The sequence below is a fragment of the Schistocerca nitens genome, chromosome 6, assembly GCF_023898315.1.
Source record: "Schistocerca nitens isolate TAMUIC-IGC-003100 chromosome 6, iqSchNite1.1, whole genome shotgun sequence".
Classification (NCBI taxonomy): Eukaryota; Metazoa; Arthropoda; class Insecta; order Orthoptera; family Acrididae; genus Schistocerca; species Schistocerca nitens.
In genome coordinates, this window is record NC_064619.1 from 606,420,582 (window position 1) to 606,446,153 (window position 25,572).

The 25,572-nt window shown below is 42.5% G+C and overlaps 1 protein-coding gene across 1 annotated transcript in view; it reads right to left on the bottom strand.

Moving 5' to 3' along the window:
• Positions 1–15,979, bottom strand: part of LOC126263182 (beta-hexosaminidase subunit beta-like) — a 156,359-nt gene extending 140,380 nt beyond the window's left edge. Inside the window, exon 1 of the mRNA XM_049960234.1 lies at positions 15,751–15,979. Coding sequence (XP_049816191.1) covers positions 15,751–15,957 — 207 coding nt within the window. The 5' untranslated portion in view covers positions 15,958–15,979. The remainder of the gene's footprint in view (positions 1–15,750) is intronic.
• Between the last annotated feature and the right edge of the window lie 9,593 nt (positions 15,980–25,572).

Consider the following 25,572-nt stretch of genomic DNA (forward strand, 5'->3'; position numbering starts at 1 on the left):
CAGACATAGAACAAACAATAGAAGACATTTAAAAATAACAAAGGAGAAAACATGGTGAACATAGATATAAAAAAGGGGGAACATCATGGAAGACAATAGACTAAAAAGGGGCCACTGTAAAACGGAGATAAAAACCGTAAAAAAGTGGCGCACACAAAAAAACCACACACTGGCACAATTAAAAAGAAACACAAGGCGCAGTATGACCGGAGCATAAAAGTCTCGACGGATGGCGTAGCACATAAACACTGACAGTAACGCCAAGTGCAAGGCCAGCACACAATTAAAATCACACCTCTCGATGCACAGGAGAAACAGCACTAAACGCAACACTGACATGGCAGACTGACGATGATCATGGCCGTGCGGTTCTAGGCGCTGCAGTCTGGAACAGAGCGACCGCTCCGGTCGCAGGTTCGAATCCTGCCTCGGGCATGGATGTGTGTGATGTCCTTAGGTTAGTTAGGTTTAATTAGTTCTAAGTTCTAGGCGACTGATGACCTCAGAAGTTAAGTCGCATAGTGCTCTGAACCATTTGAACCAACACCTCACCGAGATGAACGAGGTCGTGTAACAGGGCTACAACAAGCTGGATGTTCGCTCTGGGATACTGCAGAAAGACTTGGCAGGAATGTACCCACTGTACATGATTTCTGGCAGCAGTAGTCACGAGAACGTAGTCGCAAGGAGACCGGGCCCGGACGGCAACTTGACACAACCGAGAGGGAACAACACCACAGTGACAACGAACTGTTACAAATCGGTTACTTCAAGAACAGCTAGCTCCGAGCCCAGTGGTGGATTAAAGAATTTTGTGCCCCTAGGCACACCATATTATATGCCCCCTCCCCCCCCCCCCCAAAAAAAGAAAATAAAGATGTTTTAAGTAATAACTATTACCCAATCACCCCAAAATTGCCGTTTTGGGTGGGAGCGCTGTGAGCTGTTTCCGTACTCTGCTATTTTTTGTTCTTAAGGATGAATCAGCGGTCTAGCCGCGCTCAGTCAAAATGTAATATGGTTCCTGGACTGTACTTGGTGTACGGCAGTGAATAAAACAAACTTAAAACTGCATTGTGTTATCACGTCCTTTTGTCGAAAGACAACAGAAACGAACACAAGGAAAGTAACTTTTTTGTTGTTGTTGTTGTGGTCTTCAGTCCTGAGACTGGTTTGATGCAGCTCTCCATGCTACTCTATCCTGTGCAAGCTTCTTCATCTCCCAGTACCTACTGCAACCTACATCCTTCTGAATCTGCTTAGTGTATTCATCTCTTGGTCTCCCTCTACGATTTTTACCCTCCACGCTGCCCTCCAATGCTAAATTGGTGATCCCTTGATGCCTCAAAACATGTCCTACCAACCGATCGCTTCTTCTAGTCAAGTTGTGCCACAAACTTCTCTTCTCCCCAATCCTATTCAACACCTCATTAGTTATGTGATCTACCCACCTAATCTTCAGCATTCTTCTGTAGCACCACATTTCGAAAGCTTCTATTCTCTTCTTGTCCAAACTAGTTATCGTCCATGTTTCACTTCCATACATGGCTACACTCCATACAAATACTTTCAGTAACGACTTCCTGACACTTAAGTCTATACTCGACGTTAACAAATTTCTCTTCTTCAGAAACGATTTCCTTGCCATTGCCAGTCTACATTTTATATCCTCTCTACTTCGACCATCATCAGTTATTTTACTCCCTAAATAGCAAAACTCCTTTACTACTATAAGTGTCTCATTTCCTAATCTAATTCCCTCAGCATCACCCGACTTAATTCGACTACATTCCATTATCCTCGTTTTGCTTTTGTTGATGTTCTTCTTATATCCTCCTTTCAAGACACTGTCCATTCCGTTCAACTGCTCTTCCAACTCCTTTGCTGTCTCTGACAGAATTACAATGTCATCGGCGAACCTCAAAGTTTTTACTTCTTCTCCATGAATTTTAATACCTACCCCGAATTTTTCTTTTGCTTCCTTTACTGCTTGCTCAATATACAGATTGAATAACATCGGGGAGAGGCTACAACCCTGTCTCACTCCTTTCCCAACCACTGCTTCCGTTTCATGCCCCTCGACTCTTATAACTGCCATCTGGTTTCTGTACAAATTGTAAATAGCCTTTCGCTCCCTGTATTTTACCCCTACCAGCTTCAGAATTTGAAAGAGAGTATTCCAGTTAACATTGTCAAAAGCTTTCTCTAAGTCTACAAATGCTAGAAACGTAGGTTTGCCTTTTCTTAATCTTTCTTCTAAGATAAGTCGTAAGGTTAGTATTGCCTCACGTGTTCCAACATTTCTACGGAATCCAAACTGATCTTCCCCGAGGTCCGCTTCTACCAGTTTTTCCATTCGTCTGTAAAGAATTCGCGTTAGTATTTTGCAGCTGTGACTTATTAAACCGATAGTTCGGTAATTTTCACATCTGTCAACACCTGCTTTCTTTGGGATTGGAATTATTATATTCTTCTTGAAGTCTGTGGGTATTTCGCCTGTCTCATACATCTTGCTCACGACATGGTAGAGTTTTGTCATGACTGGCTCTCCCAAGGCCATCAGTAGTTCTAATGGAATGACTTTTCTTTTATGGCCTAAAAATTCAGCAGAGCGTGTAGGAGACAGCGGATTTTTTTTATACATTCACTTTTAGCATGTTCTTTTACACGAAACTGTTGAAAATGAAAATAAAAAAGTTGTTTTACCATCTAAAAACTGAAGCGAACGTGTCATACAATAGAAATTAATACGTACTTCTACAGAGATGTGTTCAAAATTAGACTGTCGTTTTACGATCTAATAACTTGAATGTGCAGCATATAAAAAAAAGAAACACGTTCGGTATTAATACGTGAATCTATAGGAAATCGTAAGAAATAAAAATGAAATAGAGATTTCGGTGCACGAACTAATAACTCAACACAGACGAACAAATACAGAACTGGGTTTACTATTACACAATTTTACAGACTAGTGTGGAAAAATCAAATTTGTCTTATAATCTAATAGTTAACGTGTGCAGCATTAGGGTCTGTGTAGCTAGATGCTGCATAATAAGTGTACACAATACCTTTAATTCATGTAAGGGCTGAACAGTTTTATAGTGCAGCTACTGCTCTCACCATAGCCCTTTCTAACGGTATTAGCAAAGCTTTTACGTACTTATCGACAGAACTGAACTACGTTATTTATTAACACTTTTTCATCTGAACGTACTCTCCGATAACGTATATTTCCGCGATAATTATACATTTCAGCAGACGCCAAGAATACGCATCAGTTGTAATATACTACAGTATCAGTATGACTTAACTGTACTGCGCCGAGCGGCCTGGGTCATTCGGGTATTGCTTAGTATAGTTGGGCGCATTCGGTCACGTCTGCACGTAAACGAGGTTTAGTTCCGCGTTCTGCCATCGGCCATTGTAAAATAAACAGGTACTACGTAGTTTGTAAATCCAATGAATGTGCTCTAGGTTATAATAAAAATCACGTTAGAATCTTAAATTTTTAAAACTAATGTGAATAAATAAACTCACCAGTCAGTAAAGTTCGCGTCTGGCTTTGACGGCAGAAAAATCATGATTATATCTTCAGACGATTGTCAGTTAGGAGATCGGCTTCGATGTGAAGAATGGATAAGGCGTTCAATCTCTCCTCAGATAACATAGAATGTAGGTATGATTTCAGTGTTTTAAGAGCCGAAAACGAGCGTTCTGCTGAACATTTGTAAGTGCCATACAAGAAATATTCTAAGAGCAATGTCAACATTCGGAAACACGGACTGTAACTTCTCTTTTCGTAAAAAAATTACTTATTTCGACTGGTATATCACTAATCTCAGAAGATTTCAAAAGTTCCGCGAAATTTTCACATTCGCTAGGGAAGGAAGGCGTCATATGACGCTTGGAGTTTTGCTGCACGTTGAGCAATATCGTCAGGTGAACTGTTCTTAAGGTTACTGAAAACTGTGAAGGAGTCCAAACAGTGTTCTATAGCTTTAGTTCCTCCTCCCTAATTCGGCGTACAAGTAATCGAGGACTGGGAGAAATGTTTCGACTCTAAATTTTGCTCTTACAGTCAGAAAAACTTCTTCAGAGTCCGCCTCTTCGTCATCATGAAGTTTGCATTTTTGTTATCTTTTATAGGTGCATTCATAGTATATATCAGTCACAATCTCCATGGATTTATTTTGATAATAGTCGAACATGCCACGAATAGATGAAATAAATCATACAAGTGATTCATGTACTATTTTAGTATCAATATTTACACTTTGCAATTTCAGATTTACAACGTGTTTTTGATCAACTTTTTACCGTTTTGCTTCCTGGTTTCATGAAAGAAGAAGTTTATCCCCGCGCTGTGTAGAGGCAGAGAAAAAATTATAAAGGTTTTGCACTACATTGAAAAATGAACATGCTTTCCGACAATAGCTTGCAGCACTAGTGCCGACTAAATTAAAAGAATGTGCTGCACAAGGCATATAATGCGCTTTCGGATTTCGTTCTATAATGCGTGCCTGCAAACCAGTGTAGGTTCCTGACATTGCTTCCGTTGTCATATGACTGACCTCTACATTCAGTAATATCAATGGAATTTGTAGACAGGACTTTTAGTACGGCCTCAGTTAAGTTTTCGGACTTGTGTCTCGGGTTTGGTAAAAACAGAAGGAAACATTCAACAGGTTCACCATTCTCATGAAAGATAACTGATGAATATGTGAAATGTCTGCAGTAGAATCTACTGTTATAGAGAAATATTTGACCTGTTTTATTTCACTTATGATAATTCTTTTTATTCGTTCAAAAAGAAGCTCTATTATTTCATCACAGATTGTTGAGAAAGATAACTTTTATGTTCCTACCCTGGTTTTCCATATCGTTCAGTGTGCTCTGCGAGAAAAGGGTCACACTCGGCTATGAGTTCAAGAGACATCATAAGTTGATCATTATGTAATGAATGGAATCTTTCAACGTGTCCACGTAGGGGAAGTCCACGACTTGTTAGCTTCTTCGCTACTGCGAACACCCTTTTCAACACATTGCGTCAGTTTTTTTTTTTTCTGCCTCAACATATGACTCGAAATGGTTATTTTTTGTGCCAAGTGACTTTTTTTCTTGTTAAGAGTGATAACTCAGAATTTTTGTATTCAAATGAAATCTCATGATGAGATAAAATATTAGAAATACTTTTCCAACCTGCAATACCATTAGTAGCAATCGCGGCCTTACCTCCGAACAATTTACGTGGTGCACAAAGAACAGCACCACTGCTACAGGAGTATACTAGAAAATCACACAAAGTTGATTCACAATTTAAAAGTTTACGGTAAAATACATTTTTGTTCAAATATCTGGTTTTATCGCCTATTGACCTTCTTGAATTAAAAAAATCACCATTACAGTTATGATAAAAGCCACGTTGAGAGAGAATGTCGATTGTTGATTCACTGACACACCATTCTACAGGATCACTAACAAGGTAATGTCTGAGTCCACACTTAGTTTTTCGTGAAACTCGAAATCAGGAACAATTTGCTTTTCTTCATTTTTAACTTTTGTTTCGTCTCTATTTACTTCTTTTACAACATTGCAGTGCCATAAATATCATCCGTACAACTTGAACTCGAAGTCGAACCAGCAACATTTTTTGCGAAAAGTTTGTCTACCCTGCCGATCGTTTTTAGAGCATTTACTTCTCGTTCTCGCCTTTCCTTCGATAATTTCCGAAATGCCGCAGCACCTAATTTTACTCGTTTGCTTTTTTCATTGTTATTCATGTTAAGGCACTTACAAAATTGTCAACCAGCAGTCAAAACAAAAGAAAAAAAATTGTAAAAGGAAAGAAAGAAAGACTGTGTACAGTTACAATCTTACTACACCGCACATGAGCACAAAGGTTTTTACTTTAAACACGGCACAAGAGCACAAAGTTTTTTTCCCTTTAGACACGAAGCGATGAACTGACCAACTCTGATTACTCGACGTAACTGTGCTATGAAAGAACGACAATGCAGAATAATTTGATTTCATTGTCGCCTGTTTCTCTGTTGTCAGTGAAAAGTAGAAGCACCTTTCCCGGCTGGAATTCGTCTCGTAAAGAAAATGGGACAGTCCGTTTTTTGGCTTTTGTTTCCCGCGTCGCCGGAATTTTACATGGGACGCAAATATGTTCTGAATATTCATGACAGTGTCTGTCTAATTTAAAAAGCAAATAATTTTGTGCAATTTCTTGCAGTGAAGTGTGCTGTATCGACTCTTACCCCACTTACATTTTAGCAGTTTCTGTGGGCAGAGAAGGCAGACTACAAAGTTTAAGTAGTCTCGTTGGCAGTTGATGTGGTGTGTTGTATTTATGTGAACACTGCTGTTACCTCTACACATAAATGCACCTTTTGTTCCAACATAAAATAACCTTTCCTAGAAGAAAAAAGCTTAGTTAAGAAGTTTAATATTAAATTTGCAATGCCACCTACTATTCGATTGCACAGTGGGTACTTTGATATTGTGCAGAAAATGAGACAAACGAAAGTTGGTTTCTTCTTCCTTTTTCGCCAAAAAAAAAGTAACTAAGTAAATAAATAACTAAAATTTTTAAACTCTTGTGAAGTGTATTTCACACAATATTAGATATTCTGCCTATGTTCTTTTCTTATAAGCGTGTTTAAAAATGTAAAACTTTCCCAGTAATAAGTTTTGTTAAACGGGTGTAATTAAATCAAAGCTCAGATATTGAAGACCACAGAGCTTTCACATTAATGACAGTAATGGAGCGTTGACTTGATACTTCCCCGTAATTTCTGCAAGAAATTTAAGTAGAGTCGGGTTTTACATACTGAGGCCCACCCATGTTACATTATTTAACAAACTGCTGATCAGTTTATCACAACTTTTCAGGGGTCCCGGTATTTTCATGGGGAAAATATGGTAGGGTTAATCTGAAGCGGACAACATTCTCGGAATAATAACGTTTCGAACATTGTATTGTAGATTGCCGTCCCGACAGCTTACATCAAAAGCTTGTATCGTCGAATTTCGTTCTTAAGGCCTATTTAAACTAGCAAGTTGTTTAACAATATTAAAAATGATTGTTGTTTGTAGGCGCAGCTATTTTAAAACGTAAAAAGTTAACATGAGTTCAGGGTAAAAAAAGCCGCCCCCATTAAGGTGCCGCCCATAGGCCCGTGCCTAGTGGGCCTATATATAAATCCGCCACTGTCACAGCCATAAGCTCTGTAGCGTGCGTTCTACTGGCCCCAAACCACCGCCATGTGCAACTTCAATAGTGTCAAGCGAGAGCTCGTAGGACGGTAGGGTGCGGTGCAGGTGTTCTCTGATGAAAGCTGGTACTGCCTCTGTGCCTTTGACGACCGTGTGTTGGTTAGAAGCAGAGCAGTTGAGGGCCTACAACCAACCTGCCTGCGTGCTATGCACACTGGATCTACACGTGGAATTACGGTCTGGGGTGTGGTTTCGTAGCACTCTCGTGGTTACCCAACGCACCGTGACTGCAAATTTGTCGGTCCCTCTTCGATCTATTGTACTGCCATGTGTGAATAGCTTTCCAAGGAGTGTTTTCCAACAGGATAACGCTCGCCCACATACCGCTGTTGTAACCCAACATGCTGTACAGAGTGTCGACAAGTTGCCTTGGCCCGCTCGGTCACCAGATGTATCTCCAGTCGAGCACATATGGGACAGTATTGAATCCAGCGACATCCACAAATAGCATTAACTGTCCGTGTATTGACCGACCAAGTGCAACAGACATGGAAATCCACCCCACAGACTGACGTCCGTCACCTGTACAACAACGCATGCACGTCTGCATGCTTTCATTCAACATTCTGTCGGTTACACCGGTTGTACCAGCATTTCACATTTGCAATGGCTTATCTCGCACTTACATTAACCTATGATCTTTCAGTTTAATCACTTAAACATGTTATCTAAACAAATGTATTCCCGAAATTTCGTTACTCTATATCAGTCATTTCTTGGTGTTGCGATTTTTCTCCGTCGGTGTATGACACTTAAAAGGGAAACAGATATTTGGCACGGTCACGATCAATGGACCACCCTGTATACTCCTCCCCTGTAGCCACATGGTGAAAACCATGTCTTCATATACAAGCGCTGGCAGTCTGTGAGTACGTTATGATTCGGGATGACATGATTTGCACAGCATTACAGCCTCCTTATACGTGACGGCACCATCTTCTTAAGTGAGGAAAACATACCTTTCACATTCAGCTACATGAGAAGCCTTCCACAGTCTACTTACAAAGATTAAAAACCGCTCGGGTCACGTCACCACACGTAAATATATGGCATGGAAAACCCAATACCGGTTGACAAACAGTTCCAAGAAACAAAACTACACCACAAATCCACTGCCACCAGAGACGGTCGGAAGTTGCACAGCTGCCCAGACAGGAAGATACTGACCACAATCGTCTCTCTCGTTATGCGTCCTTAAAGGCCACCATGCAACAGTCATCGCTCTTGTTACGGGCATGTCCTTAAAGGCCCGCGTAAGTAGGCTGTCCAGTCGGGTGAACCGCCTGCTGACCGACTTGCTTGTGTGTGGGCCATGGGCTCACAATCAATTACAATTGTCAAGCCTGCTTATGGGACTTAAGTGCTAAAGTCATCAGTGCCGCAGCTTACACACGACTTAACCTAAATTATCCTAAGGAAAAACACGCGCACACACACACACACACACACACACACACACACACACACACACACACACACACACACACACACCCATGCCCGAGGGAGGACTCGAACCTCCGCCAGGACCAGCCGCACAGTCCATGACTGCAGTGTCTTAGACCGCTCGGCTAATCTAGCGCGACGGCTCACAATCGGGTCTGGTCTGGGTGTGTGTTTCACCAACCAGCCCTACCTGTCTGCTCTATTCCACCAGCCAGCCCTACCCGTTTGCCCTGACTGCCACCTGCCAGCCCTCACTGCCCACTCCGTGAGTGCAGGCAAGTAGGGGCCGACAAGTGCTCGCCCATTTCCTGACACATGGGGCGTGTCGCAACTCTGGTTAGTGAGCGGCTCGCCCCATCGGCCGGGTTGAATAGGCGCCTTTAGACTCCCCACTACCTCCGTCAGTACCAACTGGATTAGGGGGGCACCAGAATGCCCTCTTACCTGCGAAACACTGCCCAGCTTTTGTCCTTCGTAAGTAGCCAACGACAACAACTGGTTAGACAGCTGGTCACCGTCAGGCATCTCAGTCAGGAGTTCCATCGCTACCGCTAGCCTTTCTTATGAGGGGAGGGTTTTACAGGGACTTCACTTCCGAGTGACTGTCTGTTGGGTGGAGTTATCTTTGTCAGATATTTTCTTTGTGTTTAATTTTAGCTGCAATTCCCACAAATGTAAAACATTAAAATTAGAGGTAATGAGTTAATGCAAACAGGAGCACGCAAATGTTTTGGCAGCAAGGCAACAGAAGACAGATGAAGCTGAGTAAATGAAATACAGAAAAGCAAAGGTTTACAGAGGTAAATGAAAATGTTGTTTTGTTATGGTCTTCAGTCCAGAGACTGGTTTGATGCAGCTCTCCATGCTAATCTATCCTGTGCAATCTTCATCTCCCATTACCTTCTGCAACCTACATCCTTCTGAATCTGCTTAGTGTATTCATCTCTTGTTCTCCCTCTACAATTTTTACCCTCCACGCTGCCCTCCAATACTAAATTGGTGATCCCTTGATGCCTCACAACATGTCCTACCAAAATACTATTCTCTAAAAATGTATCCTGGAGTGAAAGAATAATCTGATTAAAAGGTGCATCTATAAGATAGAATAAATTGGCCAAAGAGTGCGCAATCCCAAAGAGAGCGCGGTTTGTGTTCCTGACAGTTGACTAAACTGACCAGCTAGCCACTGATGTAGTTGTGTTAAGAGTGGTATCAGAAACGCCTCTTAGAAGTTGTGTGAAGAAATCCTGTGTTTTCGAAGTGAAACAGGGGAAAAAATCATTTTTCACCTCTCTTAATGTAGTTTTGGTACTCTGTTGCGTATGTTATATACAAAATACGCGAGCAATAGCCTTTAATTCTTGATTGAATTTTGAAAGGCTGGCTTTCAGTCTACCATATTGCATCTACATATTTTGCAATTGTGACTTGTGCTGCCATCTGTTGATTTCGCTTGGATCAATGTTCCTGCACGAAGAGCGCGCATATAACGTCCTCAAAGAGTGCGTGCGTTCTCTTTGGAGCACAACTGCAAATTTATACCACTTGAGTGTGCTTTGGTGTCCGAAGGGTAAGTTTTTGTTTCTGAATGACTTCAAATAATGTTGCCGCTGCTCTTGGTACGAAGCAGTCTGCTTTAAGGAAAAGACTAAAAGCTGTGAGTAGAGAACATAGATTTTGAAGTTTCCAGAGGACTGGATCCAGTGTATTAAGCGTGGGAGATAGTGGCACGAACAGTTCTCTTCATTTGAGAGTGATATTGCGTTCATGTGTGACATTTTCTCAATGTGTACTCTTTGGCCATGTTTTGCATACTCTTAACCGCAGGTGAACGAAAGCGTGCGCATTTCCCGTTTTTTATATTTCTGAAAAGTTCTCTACTGCTGTAGTTTTCTGAACACATAGCGTTTATGTTAGTAAATATGAACGTAAAATGATTTTCTTTTACTATTGATAATAACCCAGATATTCAAGGTTATTCCTTAACTGCGCACTCATAGGTATGGTTCCCTTGCAACTTTCCGTTTATAACATATCGATCCTAAGTAAAATGGACTGTATTTGGTGTATACTGTTTGAATCATCTGTTATAATCAAAATGGGCGGGGAGAACAATTATGTGCCACTTTATGCGTCCTTAAAGGCCACCACGCAACAGTCATCGCTCTTGTTACGGGCATGACTTTAAAGGCCCGCGTAAATAGGCTGTCCAGTCGGGTGAACCGCCTGCTGACCGACTTGCTTGTGTGTGGGCCATGGACTCACAATCAATTACAATTGTCAAGCCTGCTTATGGGACTTAAGTGCTAAAGTCATCAGTCCCGCAGCTTACACACTACTTAACCTAAATTATCACTCTGCAGATTATACTGAATAACAGCTCTCTCTAAACGTGAACAAATGCAAGGTAACGCACGTAATACAGAAAGACGACGCGAAAGTAAGCGATTACAGGGTCAGTTGTAAACCCGGCGGAGTCAGGGATTTTCTCTGCCTCGTGATGACTGGGTGTTGTGTGATGTCCTTAGGTTAGTTAGGTTTAAGTAGTTCTTAAGTAGTTCTAAGTTCTAGGGGACTGATGACCATAGATGTTAAGTCCCATAGTGCTCAGAGCCATTTCAGTTGTAAACTTCTGAAGACTTTCATCTCGTTTAAAAATCTCTAGTTATACAGTGGGAATAACAAGTGATATGAATAGCAAGAAAGTCCAGTCGAGTTGCTCATATTTGAAGATATACATTGGCCAAAAAGAAGGAAATTTCAGTATTCGATTCCGTTAACACATGGATGCTCTTCGTTTAAAAAACGTAAGTACATCCACATTTGTGTTTCATGTAGCTGAAGATGAACATCAAGTGACAGACATAGCACACAACCTACATATATTTCATATGGCCAACAAAGATAAAAGGATCAATCCACCCAAGAAAATCAAATTTATTCTCACAAATGATATTCTACATGATCAAACGGAATTACCCAACAAAATATTTCTAATAAACTTCCTTAATTTACCTATATAACCACACACCAAGTATTGTCGTGAGAAAACACATCGCTAGTAATAAATAAGATACCATATGTTTCTGTCGTCATCTGCAATGTGAGCCCACCTAGTTTTTATCGTAGCTCTGCGCCCGCATCTCGTGGTTGTGCGGTAGCGTTCTCGCTTCCCACGCCCGGGTTCCCGGGTTCGATTCCCGGCGGGGTCAGGGATTTTCTCTGCCTCGTGATGGCTGGGTGTTGTGTGCTGTCCTTAGGTTAGTTAGGTTTAAGTAGTTCTAAGTTCTAGGGGACTTATGACCACTGACCACAGCAGTTGAGTCCCATAGTGCTCAGAGCCATTATTGTAGCTCTGCATCATTTACGTCAGTTGTTTTGCCTTTATTCATTATAGATGTCAGTCCAATATATCAAATATATTAACGGTGTGTAAAATACATAATATAAATTCTTTTATTTAAAGTGTTCTGTATTATTTTAGTAAAATTAAATATAGTTTTCTCAACCAGTTACTACTGCACTTAGTAAGTAATCATGCATTGCTTTGGATTCATTGCATGCTAAGCAATTTCAGTTTTTTAGTCATTTAGAATCTCAAACTAAACACGTTTAATGCACGCACCCTACTGACTTCGGTAGTACGATCAGTACCTTAAGAAAAATATAACTTTGACGATAGATACAATTTTGCGACGCAAAAACGTCAGTCGTCAACACGGCGGATAGTGGGCTGTTTTTTGTCTGACATTCAAAGAAACGGCGTCCTTACCACGTTTAAAAATGCGGAAAATTGCAGCACGAACAAGGAGATTAGAAAGTAGCCGCATCTAACAAACAATGTATTGTAATAATATAACTTGCGAAGTGCAGTAGTTGAAGGAAATTGCTGCTGATCACTGCTGATCTAAACCGGTAGTATAAGGACCTAAAGTCTTGTGATCATTGGCGGAAATAAAATAAATTCAGTCTGTACACAAAACACGAGATTCGTTCCTATAGTATCACATTCGCGTAAGGCCCGTGTTTTGCATATTTAAAGAAGATTGAAAAATCGGAGCGAAATGCTCTTGCATAGATAATATCTTAACTCTAAAATTCGCAGTATGCTTTTGTGTACCTATGTCGATGCATAGGAAACAATCATATCTGGGTCAAGTATAGTATTTATAAGAACAAAATTAATGGAATAACTAAACAGCGAAAATTTCTTGCTGTAAAAGAAAGCTTTTCGTACACAAATCCGTTAGTATTTGCTGTTGGATGTGAACGAACTGAACGTCGTTAAGGGGAGGTTTATTATCTTCTGGTTCAAAAAATCGGTTTTTTTTAATTGCATTTTTGGATCCATAAAAGTGTTTAGAATCCACCCCGAAACAGTTGTTCTAAATATGGTACGGAAATGTTTGTTATTCGCGGTTGAACAAAGAAATGCACCTGCCTGAAATCGACCCCTTTCACGCACCAGTTTGTTTTATTTCGGAGGACGAGTTATTGTACCGGTGCTTGGAAGGAAACACACAAAATTCAAATGAAAGTTTGAACGCATGTGTTTGGAAGTTAGCCCCCAAGCATTTGCATTCTGGTGCATAGACTGCGGGCCGGCCGTTGCGGCCGAGCGACTCTAGGCACTTCAGTCTGGAACCGCGCGACTTCTACGGTTGCAGGTTCGAATCATTGCCTCGGGCATGGATGTGTGTGATGTTTTTAGGTTAGTTAGGTTTAAGTAATTCTCAGTTCTAGGGAACTGGGAACTGATGACCTCAGATGTTAAGTTCCATAGTGCTCAGAGTCATTTGAACCATTTTTTGAAAGAGTGCGGAGATTGCGACTTTCCTGGCAGTGAGCACCTTCAACGAAGGGTATTCAGCAATTCTGAAGACCATGATAACGATGAGCGTCACCCTGGGACTATATTCGACGCAGTTCGTCAAGCATACGGATGACCACCGGATTCAAGCGGCCGAAAATCGCTTGTCACCGGCCATACGAGCAGCTCTGTAGCAGCGCAGGATGGCCCAGATCGAGCAGAACGCTCTCTATGAGGAAGAGGAAAGACTAGTTTATGGACCCGGAATAGCAGATTGAACGTGCATTGCATAATATTGGATTTATATGTAGTCAATACTTCAAACGCGTTTTTCTCGAAATGACGTTTTTTTATCGCGCTGTATGGTAACCTCAGATCTACTGAACCCGTTGGCATGATTCTTTGTTTCCAACGAAGCTAACTAAATTGTCTGGGAGTTGTACCATTCTTATTATGATCCATCAACTTGGCCGACGAAGTCGGAAAATCGATGAAAAAATTCTATTTTTTTTTTCAAATGGCCGCCATTTCGTTTCCGATGGCCCAAATAACTTAAGCGAGGTACAGCTCCTAAAGGACCTCATATACAGGGCTATTACAAATGATTGAAGCGATTTCATAAATTCACTGTAGCTCCATTCATTGACATATGGTCACGACACACTACAGATACGTAGAAAAACTCATAAAGTTTTGTTCGGCTGAAGCCGCACTTCAGGTTTCTGCCGCCAGAGCGCTCGAGAGCGCAGTGAGACAAAATGGCGACAGGAGCCGAGAAAGCGTATGTCGTGCTTGAAATGCACTCACATCAGTCAGCCATAACAGTGCAACGACACTTCAGGACGAAGTTCAACAAAGATCCACCAACTGCTAACTCCATTCGGCGATGGTATGCGCAGTTTAAAGCTTCTGGATGCCTCTGAAAGGGGAAATCAACGGGTCGGCCTGCAGTGAGCGAAGAAACGGTTGGACGCGTGCGGGCAAGTTTCACGCGTAGCCCGCGGAAGTCGACGAATAAAGCAAGCAGGGAGCTAAACGTACCACAGCCGACGGTTTGGAAAATCTTACGGAAAAGGCTAAAGCAGAAGCCTTACCGTTTACAATTGCTACAAGCCCTGACACCCGATGACAAAGTCAAACGCTTTGAATTTTCGGCGCGGTTGCAACAGCTCATGGAAGAGGATGCATTCAGTGCGAAACTTGTTTTCAGTGATGAAGCAACATTTTTTTCTTAATGGTGAAGTGAACAGACACAATGTGCGAATCTGGGCGGTAGAGAATCCTCACGCATTCGTGCAGCAAATTCGCAATTCACCAAAAGTTAACGTGTTTTGTGCAATCTCACGGTATAAAGTTTACGGCCCCTATTTCTTCTGCGAAAAAAACGTTACAGGACACGTGTATCTGGACATGCTGGAAAATTGGCTCATGCTACAACTGGAGACCGACAGCGCCAACTTCATCTTTCAACAGGATGGTGCTCCACCGCACTTCCATCATGATGTTTGGCATTTCTTAAACAGGAGATTGGAAAACCGATGGATCGGTCGTGGTGGAGATCATGGTCAGCAATTCATGTCATGGCCTCCACGCTCTTCCTACTTAACCCCATGCGATTTCTTTCTGTGGGGTTATGTGAAAGATTCAGTGTTTAAACCTCCTCTACCAATAAACGTGCCAGAAGTGCGAGCTCGCATCAACGATGCTTTCGAACTCATTGATGGGGACATGCTGCGCCGAGTGTGGGAGGAACTTGATTATCAGCTTGATGTCTGCCGAATCACTAAAGGGGCACATATCGAACATTTGTGAATGCCTAAAAAAACTTTGAGTTTTTGTATGTGTGTGCAAAGCATTGTGAAAATATCTCAAATAATAAATTTATTGTAGAGCTGTGAAATCGCTTCAATCATTTGTAATAACCCTGTACTTCGCTAACGTCAATTCAATTTTGATTTCAGACGAGCCGGCTGATCTGTGACATACCGCGCATGGAGGACTACATCGAAATTTTGTTTCGTTCCGACGGCAGTTCCGCCTTTGCTCCTCGACATTTCCGCTCAAAAAAATTCCAGTTTGTAGACGAAATATCAATAAACATTTTGACCAAATTTGACATTGACACATCCCGAGAAAAAAATTCTCAAAGAACATGCTTTTTTCGGGCCAAAGATTGTAAACTTCCCCTTGATCTGTATAGGCGCACTTCTTACCTCAAACGTGAAGTTGTCTGGCACTATGAGCACCGACCCCCCGAACCGCTGTTCGTACTGCGGTTTGGGCCACACTCCCCCTTGCGTTGGATCGACTCCAGGAATGCCAGCTGGGGTGTATCTGGGGAGGGGCTCTGCTATCGCCACGCCCAGCAGGAGCCCGACACCGACGCACGCACGGAGAACGGCTTCTACCTTCCTGTCCATGGTAGGAGGAGCTGTGTACTCTAGCGGCTGCGCGAGCGGACGAATTTATTCGATACGCGCCAGAGTTGTTAGATACGTTCGCAGTGACGTCACAGCGTGATTGCAGCGCCACTACGACCAACTGAAGAGCTCAATATTGTGATAACGAGTGTAGTACATCGATGCTGTTCGCTCCAAGTTATCAGCTATCGACGACGCGACTGGGAATGCTGGAGTGAGTTTTTTCTCTGCTTTCACGATCAGGAAATCTGAGTTGTTTAATTCTGTCGGCAGTGCATTTTGCTTCTTTGCCTTGTAATTTTTTTTTGTATCTGCGGGCCTTCTTCAACAGCCGTAACTACGACAAACCAGCTTTCCTTAATGTATCAAAAGAGACTGTAAGCTTCAGTGGCGTGAAACTGCACTTTAACCTCAGCAGGCAAAATAACAGTGAAGAATTAGTTATCAAGTATGTTTGGAAAACAATATAATTATGGGTGACACTGTCAACTTATTAAGAGCACTGCTCGCTCCTATTAAAACAAAACGTTATGCAAGGCACATAACAATAGTTTCCGACTGCAATAAATGACACACACGCAGACCTTTTGCACGTTAGACAGTCAAATACGAACTCACGACAATAGCAAACATGATGCAGGTCTGTTAAATTATGTTGATATAGAGAAGGCTTAACTCCAAAATATTTCAAGGGGCACTGTTAGATTTTATGAACTTAAATACAATTGTATAAGAGTAAACATGATTGAGGACACTATTAAACTAAACAGTTATAGGTCTATGTAAGATATTAGCAAGCAGATGTAGTACTATTATTTGTGAGACTTCCAAGATAGGGTTTTAACGTCACCGCCGGTTAATTGGTATTTAATTATTTTACTTGCAATTAATATTTATTTTATTTATTTCGAATTGTAAACTATTTTTATATTACAATGAAAAGCAATGGCCGCAACGTTAAAAAACTGGGTCGCTTTTCATTAAATGACTGACTTAATTCAGAACTTTCACGAAAATTAATGCAATTTCTTCTGAAAATAGCAACGGGCCACAGTTAGGGTTGGACAGCAAATCTTTTGGTAAAATTTGTTACTGACCGTGAATTTAAATATGTTTCCTTGCGGAAATTGGTATTAAACTGGATATCGGACTTCCTAATATTAAAATGATTGCGCAGTCAAACTGTAATAACTAAAAGAAATGCTTTCGTATTTAAGAAAACACACACAATTATGAATCTGTAAGGGGAGGACATATGGCTAAACTTTGACAGTTTATTTTAAAGAAATAAAAACCAAATTATATGAGCCGTGGCGGCTCGTGTTTGATCTATCGAACGTACCGCGTATAATATTATCGTTGTATCGCGGAGGAAAGAGAGGAGTGGCGCCCCCTCGTGGGCACCTGTGAGAGTCGAGTGGTTGGATTCTGGGAGGGCGAGCAGAAACAGTGAGATAGGCAGTAGTGCGCGGTGCGTGAAGCCGTGTCTGCCGACGCCGTGTGTGGCGGCAAGAGGAATGTTTGCCACGTTACCTGAGTGTGTTGGGGCGTTTGCGGCGGACTTTGTGGGTAGAGGCGCCGATGCTGTCGGGAACTTGATGCTTCCTTGTTTATCATGGATTTACCGTTTGCTTCTAGTGACTACATTCTCGCCTCTATGGTTCTGTGACTGATGTGATGCCATTGCGAGCACAGTTGGTTTGGATTTAAGCAGCATTTTGTTCTCACAAGGGAACCTCCCCATCGCACCCCCCCTCAGATTTAGTTATAAGTTGCCACAGTGGATAGACCTTGAAAAACTGAACACAGATAAATCGAGAAAACAGGAAGAAGTTGTGTGGAACTATGAAAAAATAAGCAAAATATACAAACTGATTAGTCCATGCACAAGATAGGCAACATAACGGACAGTGTGAGCTCAGGAGCGCCGTGGTCCCGTGGTTAGCGTGAGCAGCTGCGGATCGAGAGGTCCTTGGTTCAAGTCTTCCTTCGAGCGAAAAGTTTAATTTTTTATTTTCTGACAATTATCAAAGTTAAGGCACTCACACATAATCAACTTCGCTCTCCAAAATTCCAGGACATGTTCAGATTTGATTGGACATATGCAGCATTTGACGGTCTACACACGGAAAAATTTGAAAACGTTAAAAACAAATGTTTTGACGGAGCACAGGGAAAAGTGTGCGACTGTGTGACTTTTGTATTCATTTGTTGCAGTTTATGTGACAAACTCTTATGTTTTCAACACTTTTTTGGGAGTAATTATCACATCCACAAGAAAACCTAAATCGGGCAACATAGAAGAATCTTTTTACCCATTCGCCAAGTGTACAAGTTAGGTGGGTCGACAACATATTCCTGTCATGTGACGCACATGCCGTCATCAGTGTCGTATAGAATATATCAGACGTGTTTTCCTGTGGAGGAATCGGTTGACCTATGACCTTGCGGAAAAATGTTTCGGTTCCCATTTGAGAGGCACGTCCTTTCGTCTACTAATCGCACGGTTTTGCGGTGCGGTCGCAAAACACACACTAAACTTATTACAGTGAACAGAGACGTCAATGAACGAATCGACACATCATAACTTTGCGAAAAATAAAGAAAAATTTTTCGCTCGAGGGGAGACTCGTTCCGCAGCCGCTTACGCTAACCACGGGACCACGGCGCTCCGGAGCTCAAATTGTCCTTGATGTTGCTTATCTTCGCGTAGACTACTCAGTTTGTATATTTTGCTTATTTTTTTATAGTTCCACACAACTTCTTCCTGTTTTCTCGATTGATCTGTGTTCAGTTTTTCAAGGCCTATCCATTGTGCCAACTTATAACTAAATCTGAGGGGGGTGCGATGGGGAGGTTCCCTTGTCAGTGTCTATCGTTCTGGCGATTACTGAGTGTGCTTGCCGTTGTGGTGTATTTATTGAGCAGTGTGCTTTGGACGCTTGACCTTACTATTGAGAGTCCATTGCGTAAGACCGCGTTTATCCTGTGAGGACATGTGTTCTGCATTTAAAAACTTAGTTGTTGTCAGTCACTGAATTGCTCAAATACATTCATACTTCTCTGCTTAAGTGTTATTGTTTTACGCCCCTCTGAATGGGAAAATGATAAAGGGCCTTACTATTACTGACCTTCTTGTGTGCCACTGACTTGGTTGTGTTTTTCAGCCACGTAATTTGTGCGTTTATTGTAGCGAACCGATGTCTGTTTCTGATTAATGTTGCCCTGTGACATTGAGTGTTAATCTTGTAACGAACACTGTTTTAGATATTTTAATCAGTGTGTTACAGGACATATCCTACTTGTGTCTCGCAAGTGGAGAGCGGAGGCGGTTTATTGGCCATGATGATGTGTTGGTAGATGCATTTCACGAGTCCAGGCCAGTCACCCGGAGATTTAGAAGTTGTATGTTGTGTTAAGTTAATACTCCTTATTTTAAGCGTAGTGCGCTCATGCAGGAAGTTTATGTGGTTTTGCGCAGATTGCGCGATATGTTTAGATTACTCTGAATTCACTGTGTTAAGTGGTGTCCTCTGAGGTGCTGGAAGTAGTGGATAGACAGCTGTTTTGGACACGTTGTATATGCAAATAATTTATGTCCTTATTACGTTGGTGAGTTGCTTGCCCTTTGTGTCACAGGTGGTGCTAATTTCATTAATTTCGCCACCGGTCTTCGCTGAGGCTGCGGGAGGAACCGACCCACTGTGGCAAGCAGTTACGTAGTCGCGCCCGCCCACCGTAGCGGGCGTTGTTTACTAGCCCGACGCCTTCCTGTACTTGGAGGCGGGAGCGTGTTGACTGGTTTCTTACACACCTTCCGTCATTCGCCCTTGGGTTGGTTGGTTGGTTGGTTTTGGGGAAGGAGACCAGACAGCGTGGTCATCGGTCTCATCGGATTAGGGAAGGATGGGGAAGGAAGTCGGCCGTGCCCTTTCAGGGAAACCATCCCGGCATTTGCCTGGAGTGATTTAGGGAAATCACTCGCCCTTGGGTGGTATTAACAAACCGCGAAAGCCCATTTCATTATACAATTGCACACAGCCTAATATTTAAAACAAAAGATCCTCTACATCAAACGGGCGATATTCAAATGTACGCACTTGATAATCTGATTTCTAATAACAGTTCCAGTTGTCAATAATTACGTAGCAGTCCAAGAAAGATCTCCTACGACTGTTTCATCGAATCCGCAGAATTAATTGCGTAACATGAATCATGCTAACCAAGAGAGACAAACACAATGGCAAAAAGAAAAGATCAAAAGAGTAGAGCCAAAAAAAGATAAGAGTGATGCCCTTGTTTCACGACTATTTATACTAATTACACATTACGATCTTTGTTTTATCGATATATTATCTAGAGGTGTCTGGCATAGTTACATTAGTTACATAACTTTGGGTAAATTTCGCGTAAAAGTTGGGGACGTTACAGAGTCATAAGAAAATAAAGGAGAAGTATTATGTAAGTCAAAATTAATGATGCTAATCTTTCCTTGCATTTTCGTGTGATCATAAGGAAAAAAAGAGCGGCAAGTCATTAATTTAGCATTATGTACAGGACTGTTTGTGCCAAAGTTATGAGGTTCGTTTATTGCATACATCAACTCATTGAATATGTATGAATGTGTGTAGTTATTATCTCCCGTCCTCTTTCGCACTTTTCGTTACACTTTCTTTATTTCACTCCATTGTTCCTTGTCTGGTTGAGTTGGCTGATGCAGCCGGCGATAGGTGGAGGCGGTCGAGTGGAGAGGGGTGAGAGGGAGGCGGTGGAGATTCTTCACCGTACTGGAGGGAGCCATATCCTGAACGCCTCTCCCAGAGGGATTCGCAGGAAGTTCGTGAATCCCTCTCTGTGTGTCTGTGATCTCTGAAAATTCTGTATGCTCCTCCTGTAGGTACGAACAGGTAGGGTTAGGATGGGTGCTCCGTTTTGTTTACCAGTCTCCTGTGTAACATCACGCTCTATGTTTTTCCCAGTATCCCCAGTGACGGCAATCTTAACTAGGACGTGATATATCCCACCATAGCATCCCCGTTCTAAGCAAGTTCTCAGCATTCTGTGCCTCGTAGCTGATGGGATAAAGAGTTTCAGGTCGGCAGGTGTTATAATGCTGTTCGTTAATTTTTTTTTTTTTTTTTTTTTTTTGTCACAACGTTCTGAACGAATTCTCAGGGGTGTGCTTGGAGTGGAAGAAGCAAGCTCCGCCCACTAACTCCCAGTATAACGCCAGCTGAATGGTGGCGGTACACTGATGAACCAAAAAATTATGAACACCTACTCGTCAGCGTGTTGGTCCACCTTTGGAACGGAACGCAGCAGCAATTCCAGGTGGTGCGCATTCCATACTGTCAGGTACTTTTCCCTTGGGTCGGTTTTCGATATCTGATAGTAAGTTGGTGACTAAATTCTGGGGGCTGACACAAGCACCTCACAGAAAACACACAAACCGAACTCCTCTGCTACTAAGAATCTACGAGAAATGGTGAAATCGCTTTCCAGTAGTCCCATAGGTCAGGAAATTACCTTGCGTTCAGTATCTGTTTGAAATCGTCTTTAATGCAGCCCCAGTGTCCTACCTGCCACATGATTTAAGAAATGGAAAGGACATCAATTGCGAACTAGAGCAATTTAGTTGACGATAATGGCCACAGTACGCTTGTATATATAGAAATTGCTCTAAAACAGAATATGAAGTGGTATATACACTACTGGCCATTAAAAATGCTACACCAAGAAGAAATATAGATGATAAACGGTTATTCATTGGACAAATATATTATACTAGACCTGACATTACATTTTCACGCAATTTGAGTGCATAGGTCCTGAGAAATCAGTACCCAGAGCCACCACCTCTGGCCGTAATAACGCTCTTGAAACGCCTGACCATTGAGTCAAACAGAGCTTGGATGTCGTGTTCAGGTACAGCTGCCCATGCGGCTTCAACACGATACCACAGTTCATCAAGAGTAGTGACTGACGTATTGTGACGAGCCAGTTGCTCGGCCGCAAATGACCAGACGTTTTCAATTGGTGAGAGATCTGGAGAATGTGCTGGCCAGGGCAGCAGTCGAACATTTTCTGTATCCAGAAAGGCCCGTACAGGACCTGCAACATGCGGTCGTGCATTATCCTGCTGAAATGTAGGGTTTCGCCGGAATCGAATGAAGGGTAGAGCCACGGGTCGTAACACATCTGAAATGTAACGTCCACGGTTCAAAGTGCCGTCAATGTGAACAAGAGGTGACCGAGACGTGTAACCAATGGCACCCCATACCATCACGCCGGGTGATACGCCAGTATGGCGATGACGAATACACGCTTCCAATGTGCGTTCACCGCGATGTCGCCAAACACGGATGCGACCATCATGATGCTGTAAACAGCACCTGGATTCATCGAAAAAATGGCGTTTTGCCATTCGTGCACCCAGGTTCGTCGTTAAGTACACCATCACAGGCGCTCCTGTCTGTGATGCAGCGTCAAGGGTAACCGCAGCCATGGTCTCTGAGCTGATACTCCATGCTGCTGCAAACGGCGTCGAACTGTTCGTGCATATGGTTGTTGTCTTGCAAACGTCCCCATCTGTTGACTCAGGGATCGAGACGTGGCTGCACGATCCGTTACAGCCATGCGGATAAGATGCCTGTCATCTTTACTGCTAGTGATACGAGGCCGTTGGGATCCAGCAGGGCGTTCCGTATTACCCTCCTGAACCCACCGATTCCAAATTCTGCTAACAGTCATCGGACCTCGACCAACGCGAGCAGCAATGTCACGATACGATAAACTGCAATCGCGATAGGCTACAATCCGACCTTTATCAAAGTCGGAAACGTGATGGTACGCATTGCTCCTCCTTACACGTGGCATCAGAACAAGGTTTCACGAGGCAACGCCAGTCAACTGCTGTTTGTGTATGAGAAATCGGTTGGAAACTTTCCTCATTTCAGCACGTTGTAGGTGTCGCCACCGGTGCCAGCCTTGTGTGAATGCTCTGAAAAGCTAATCACTTGCATATCACAGCATCTTCCTATCGATTAAATTTCGCGTCTGTAGGACGCCATCTTCGTGGTGTAGCAATTTTAATGGCCAGTGGTGTACCTTCATCAGGCACTCTAACGGCAGCTTTCAAATAATTGCCCTTCCACCTGAAACTTCTATCTATACAGTGGAGTTACTGGCCATAAGGTAGCCGTTTACTCTATATAAGCTCATGTTGATACTCACGGACGCCCAATGCGTTATGCAGAAATTACAGAATCCAAAATTCGACAAACAGCTCAACAGATATGTCTTGGATAGCATAACAGAAGCAAGGAAAAATGACAGACTTCCACATGCTATCGGTATAAGGACATCATGAAATTTTACATAACGAGATAGTGGAACACCTAGCAAAGTCGAGCATTACTGAAGGACGGCTCCGTCTAACACCAATTCGTCACATTGATTTCAAGAAAGCTGCTTACCATGACTGTAACCGTGAACCGCATGTATCTCAACAACAAAAGGGCTGACAGTTAGCGGCCGTACAACCGGACATCTCACCTCAACCGTAGTTCGACTAGTTAAGCTAAGTGAACGTCATCTGACGTCCATCATCCCTATGAGGCTGTAACACGGATGTTACCATGCCGCACATTCACGTCGATTAAGAACTCTACTTTCTGAATGGGTAGATCTGAATCATGTGATACTAGCATGTACTAAGTAAAATGGAGCATAAGAAATACTGTACAGGAAACGGATTACAAGTGAAATTACAATGAAATTAATACCCCTGGCTGCATACAGGTGTTGATATAAGTCAACGGGGACAGCTGAAAATGTGTGCCCCGACCGGGACTCGAACCCGGGATCTCCTGCTTACATGGCAGATGCTCTATCCAACTTTTTTTTTTTTTAATCTCATTTTGTTCGCTGTTGTTCGGTGTATTTGCTCGGGGCGGACGTCGTAAGACATCCGTTTAAGTTCGTTATTGATCGATTAACTCAGTTTTTTTTATTACAGTAACCCTCTGACCGAACACGCTGAGCTACCGCGCCGGCTCCAACTGAGCCACTGAGGACACAGTGCGACTACAGGGACTTATCTCTGGCACGTCTCCCATGAGACCCACATCCGCAGCTCATTGTCCCGCACTATATTCATAGTGCCCTTGCACATACACTCATTACTCGCGGCTTTACTGCCGATTCCCGCAAGTGTTCGGGCACTGTTTGTGCATCTGCACAGAAGAAGATGGTCAAATGGCCCGTGAGCATTAACTATATATATGATTACAAGTGGTTTGCCCCGACCTACAAGTGTTACTCCCTTACTCCACTAATTCGATGTAAATATGTACAATTTGATAGTGGAATATTTAAAAGAAGGAATATTTAAGAGAATATTTAAGAAGAAGAATACACAGATTTAAACTGTAAGTAGATATGGTCCAAGTACCCTATGAAGACAGCTTAGTTAAAGAATGTGTTGTAACTATGTGTATATCTTTTGAATTAAGAACTTATATTTGTACAAGAAGACTCAAATTATTGTTCCACTGCGAAATTTTTATGATACGAAATGGTATGTGTCACTCAGCTATTACGAATAAGGTACTCCATATGAAAATGTAAGAAACGACTTGTTCGTAACGCGAGCCCCTTAGTATACTGACTGTATTCATTCTGTTATTTCACTTTGACTCAGTTCGTATGCTAACTTTTTTGACGTTATAACTATTGCTGGGTTTACGGTCAACGTTGCCTAAAGCCAGAATTAATAAATAAATAAACATAAGTCGTTGGGAGGTTTTTAAGGTCTGTAGCATCAGATGGCTACGCACAGGTCACTCAGTTCTCGAAAATTATGGGTCGGTGGTTTGTGGACTTGGAGCGAGTGCACGACAGCTTCCCAGAAGCGTTCCATCGTGTTCATAGTGGCGAATTTGGTAGCCAAGACTTCAACGCTAATTCACTGCCATGCTCCTCAGACCATTGAAGCTTGGTTGCGGTCTTGCGACAAGGACAGTTATCCTGATAGAAGATGCCATCGCCATCTGCGAAAATATACGCACGAAATGATGCAGATGGTCCGCAAAGACGATCACGTGGTCCAGATGTGTCGTGCTGCCTTCGATTACTGCCACAAGTCCCAAGGAAGTCCATGCAAATGACCCCCATAGCACAACACTGACCTCAGCAACCTACGTCCGTGGCACATTGTACATTTCTGTCAGATGTTGGATGACAGCGTATTCAGAAACGAACATCGATATGGTGTAACAAGAAACGTGATTCGTCCGACCCGCAGCCCGTCTCCATTGAACCACGGTCCAATCTCAAAATGGTTCAAATGGCTCTAAGCAGTATGGGGCTTAAAATCTGAGGTCATCAGTCCCCTACACTTACAACCACTTAAACCTAACTAACCTAAGGACATCACATACATCCATGCCCGAGGCAGGATTCGAATCTGCGACCGTAGCAGCAGCGGATCCAATCTCGATTATCCAGTGTCCACTGCAGTCGTAATTCTTTATTTCGTTGGTTCAACATGGTTACACGCAGGGCTGTTCTGCTGTGGAATCCGATGTTCTACTATGTGCGCTCAATAAAGTGTTC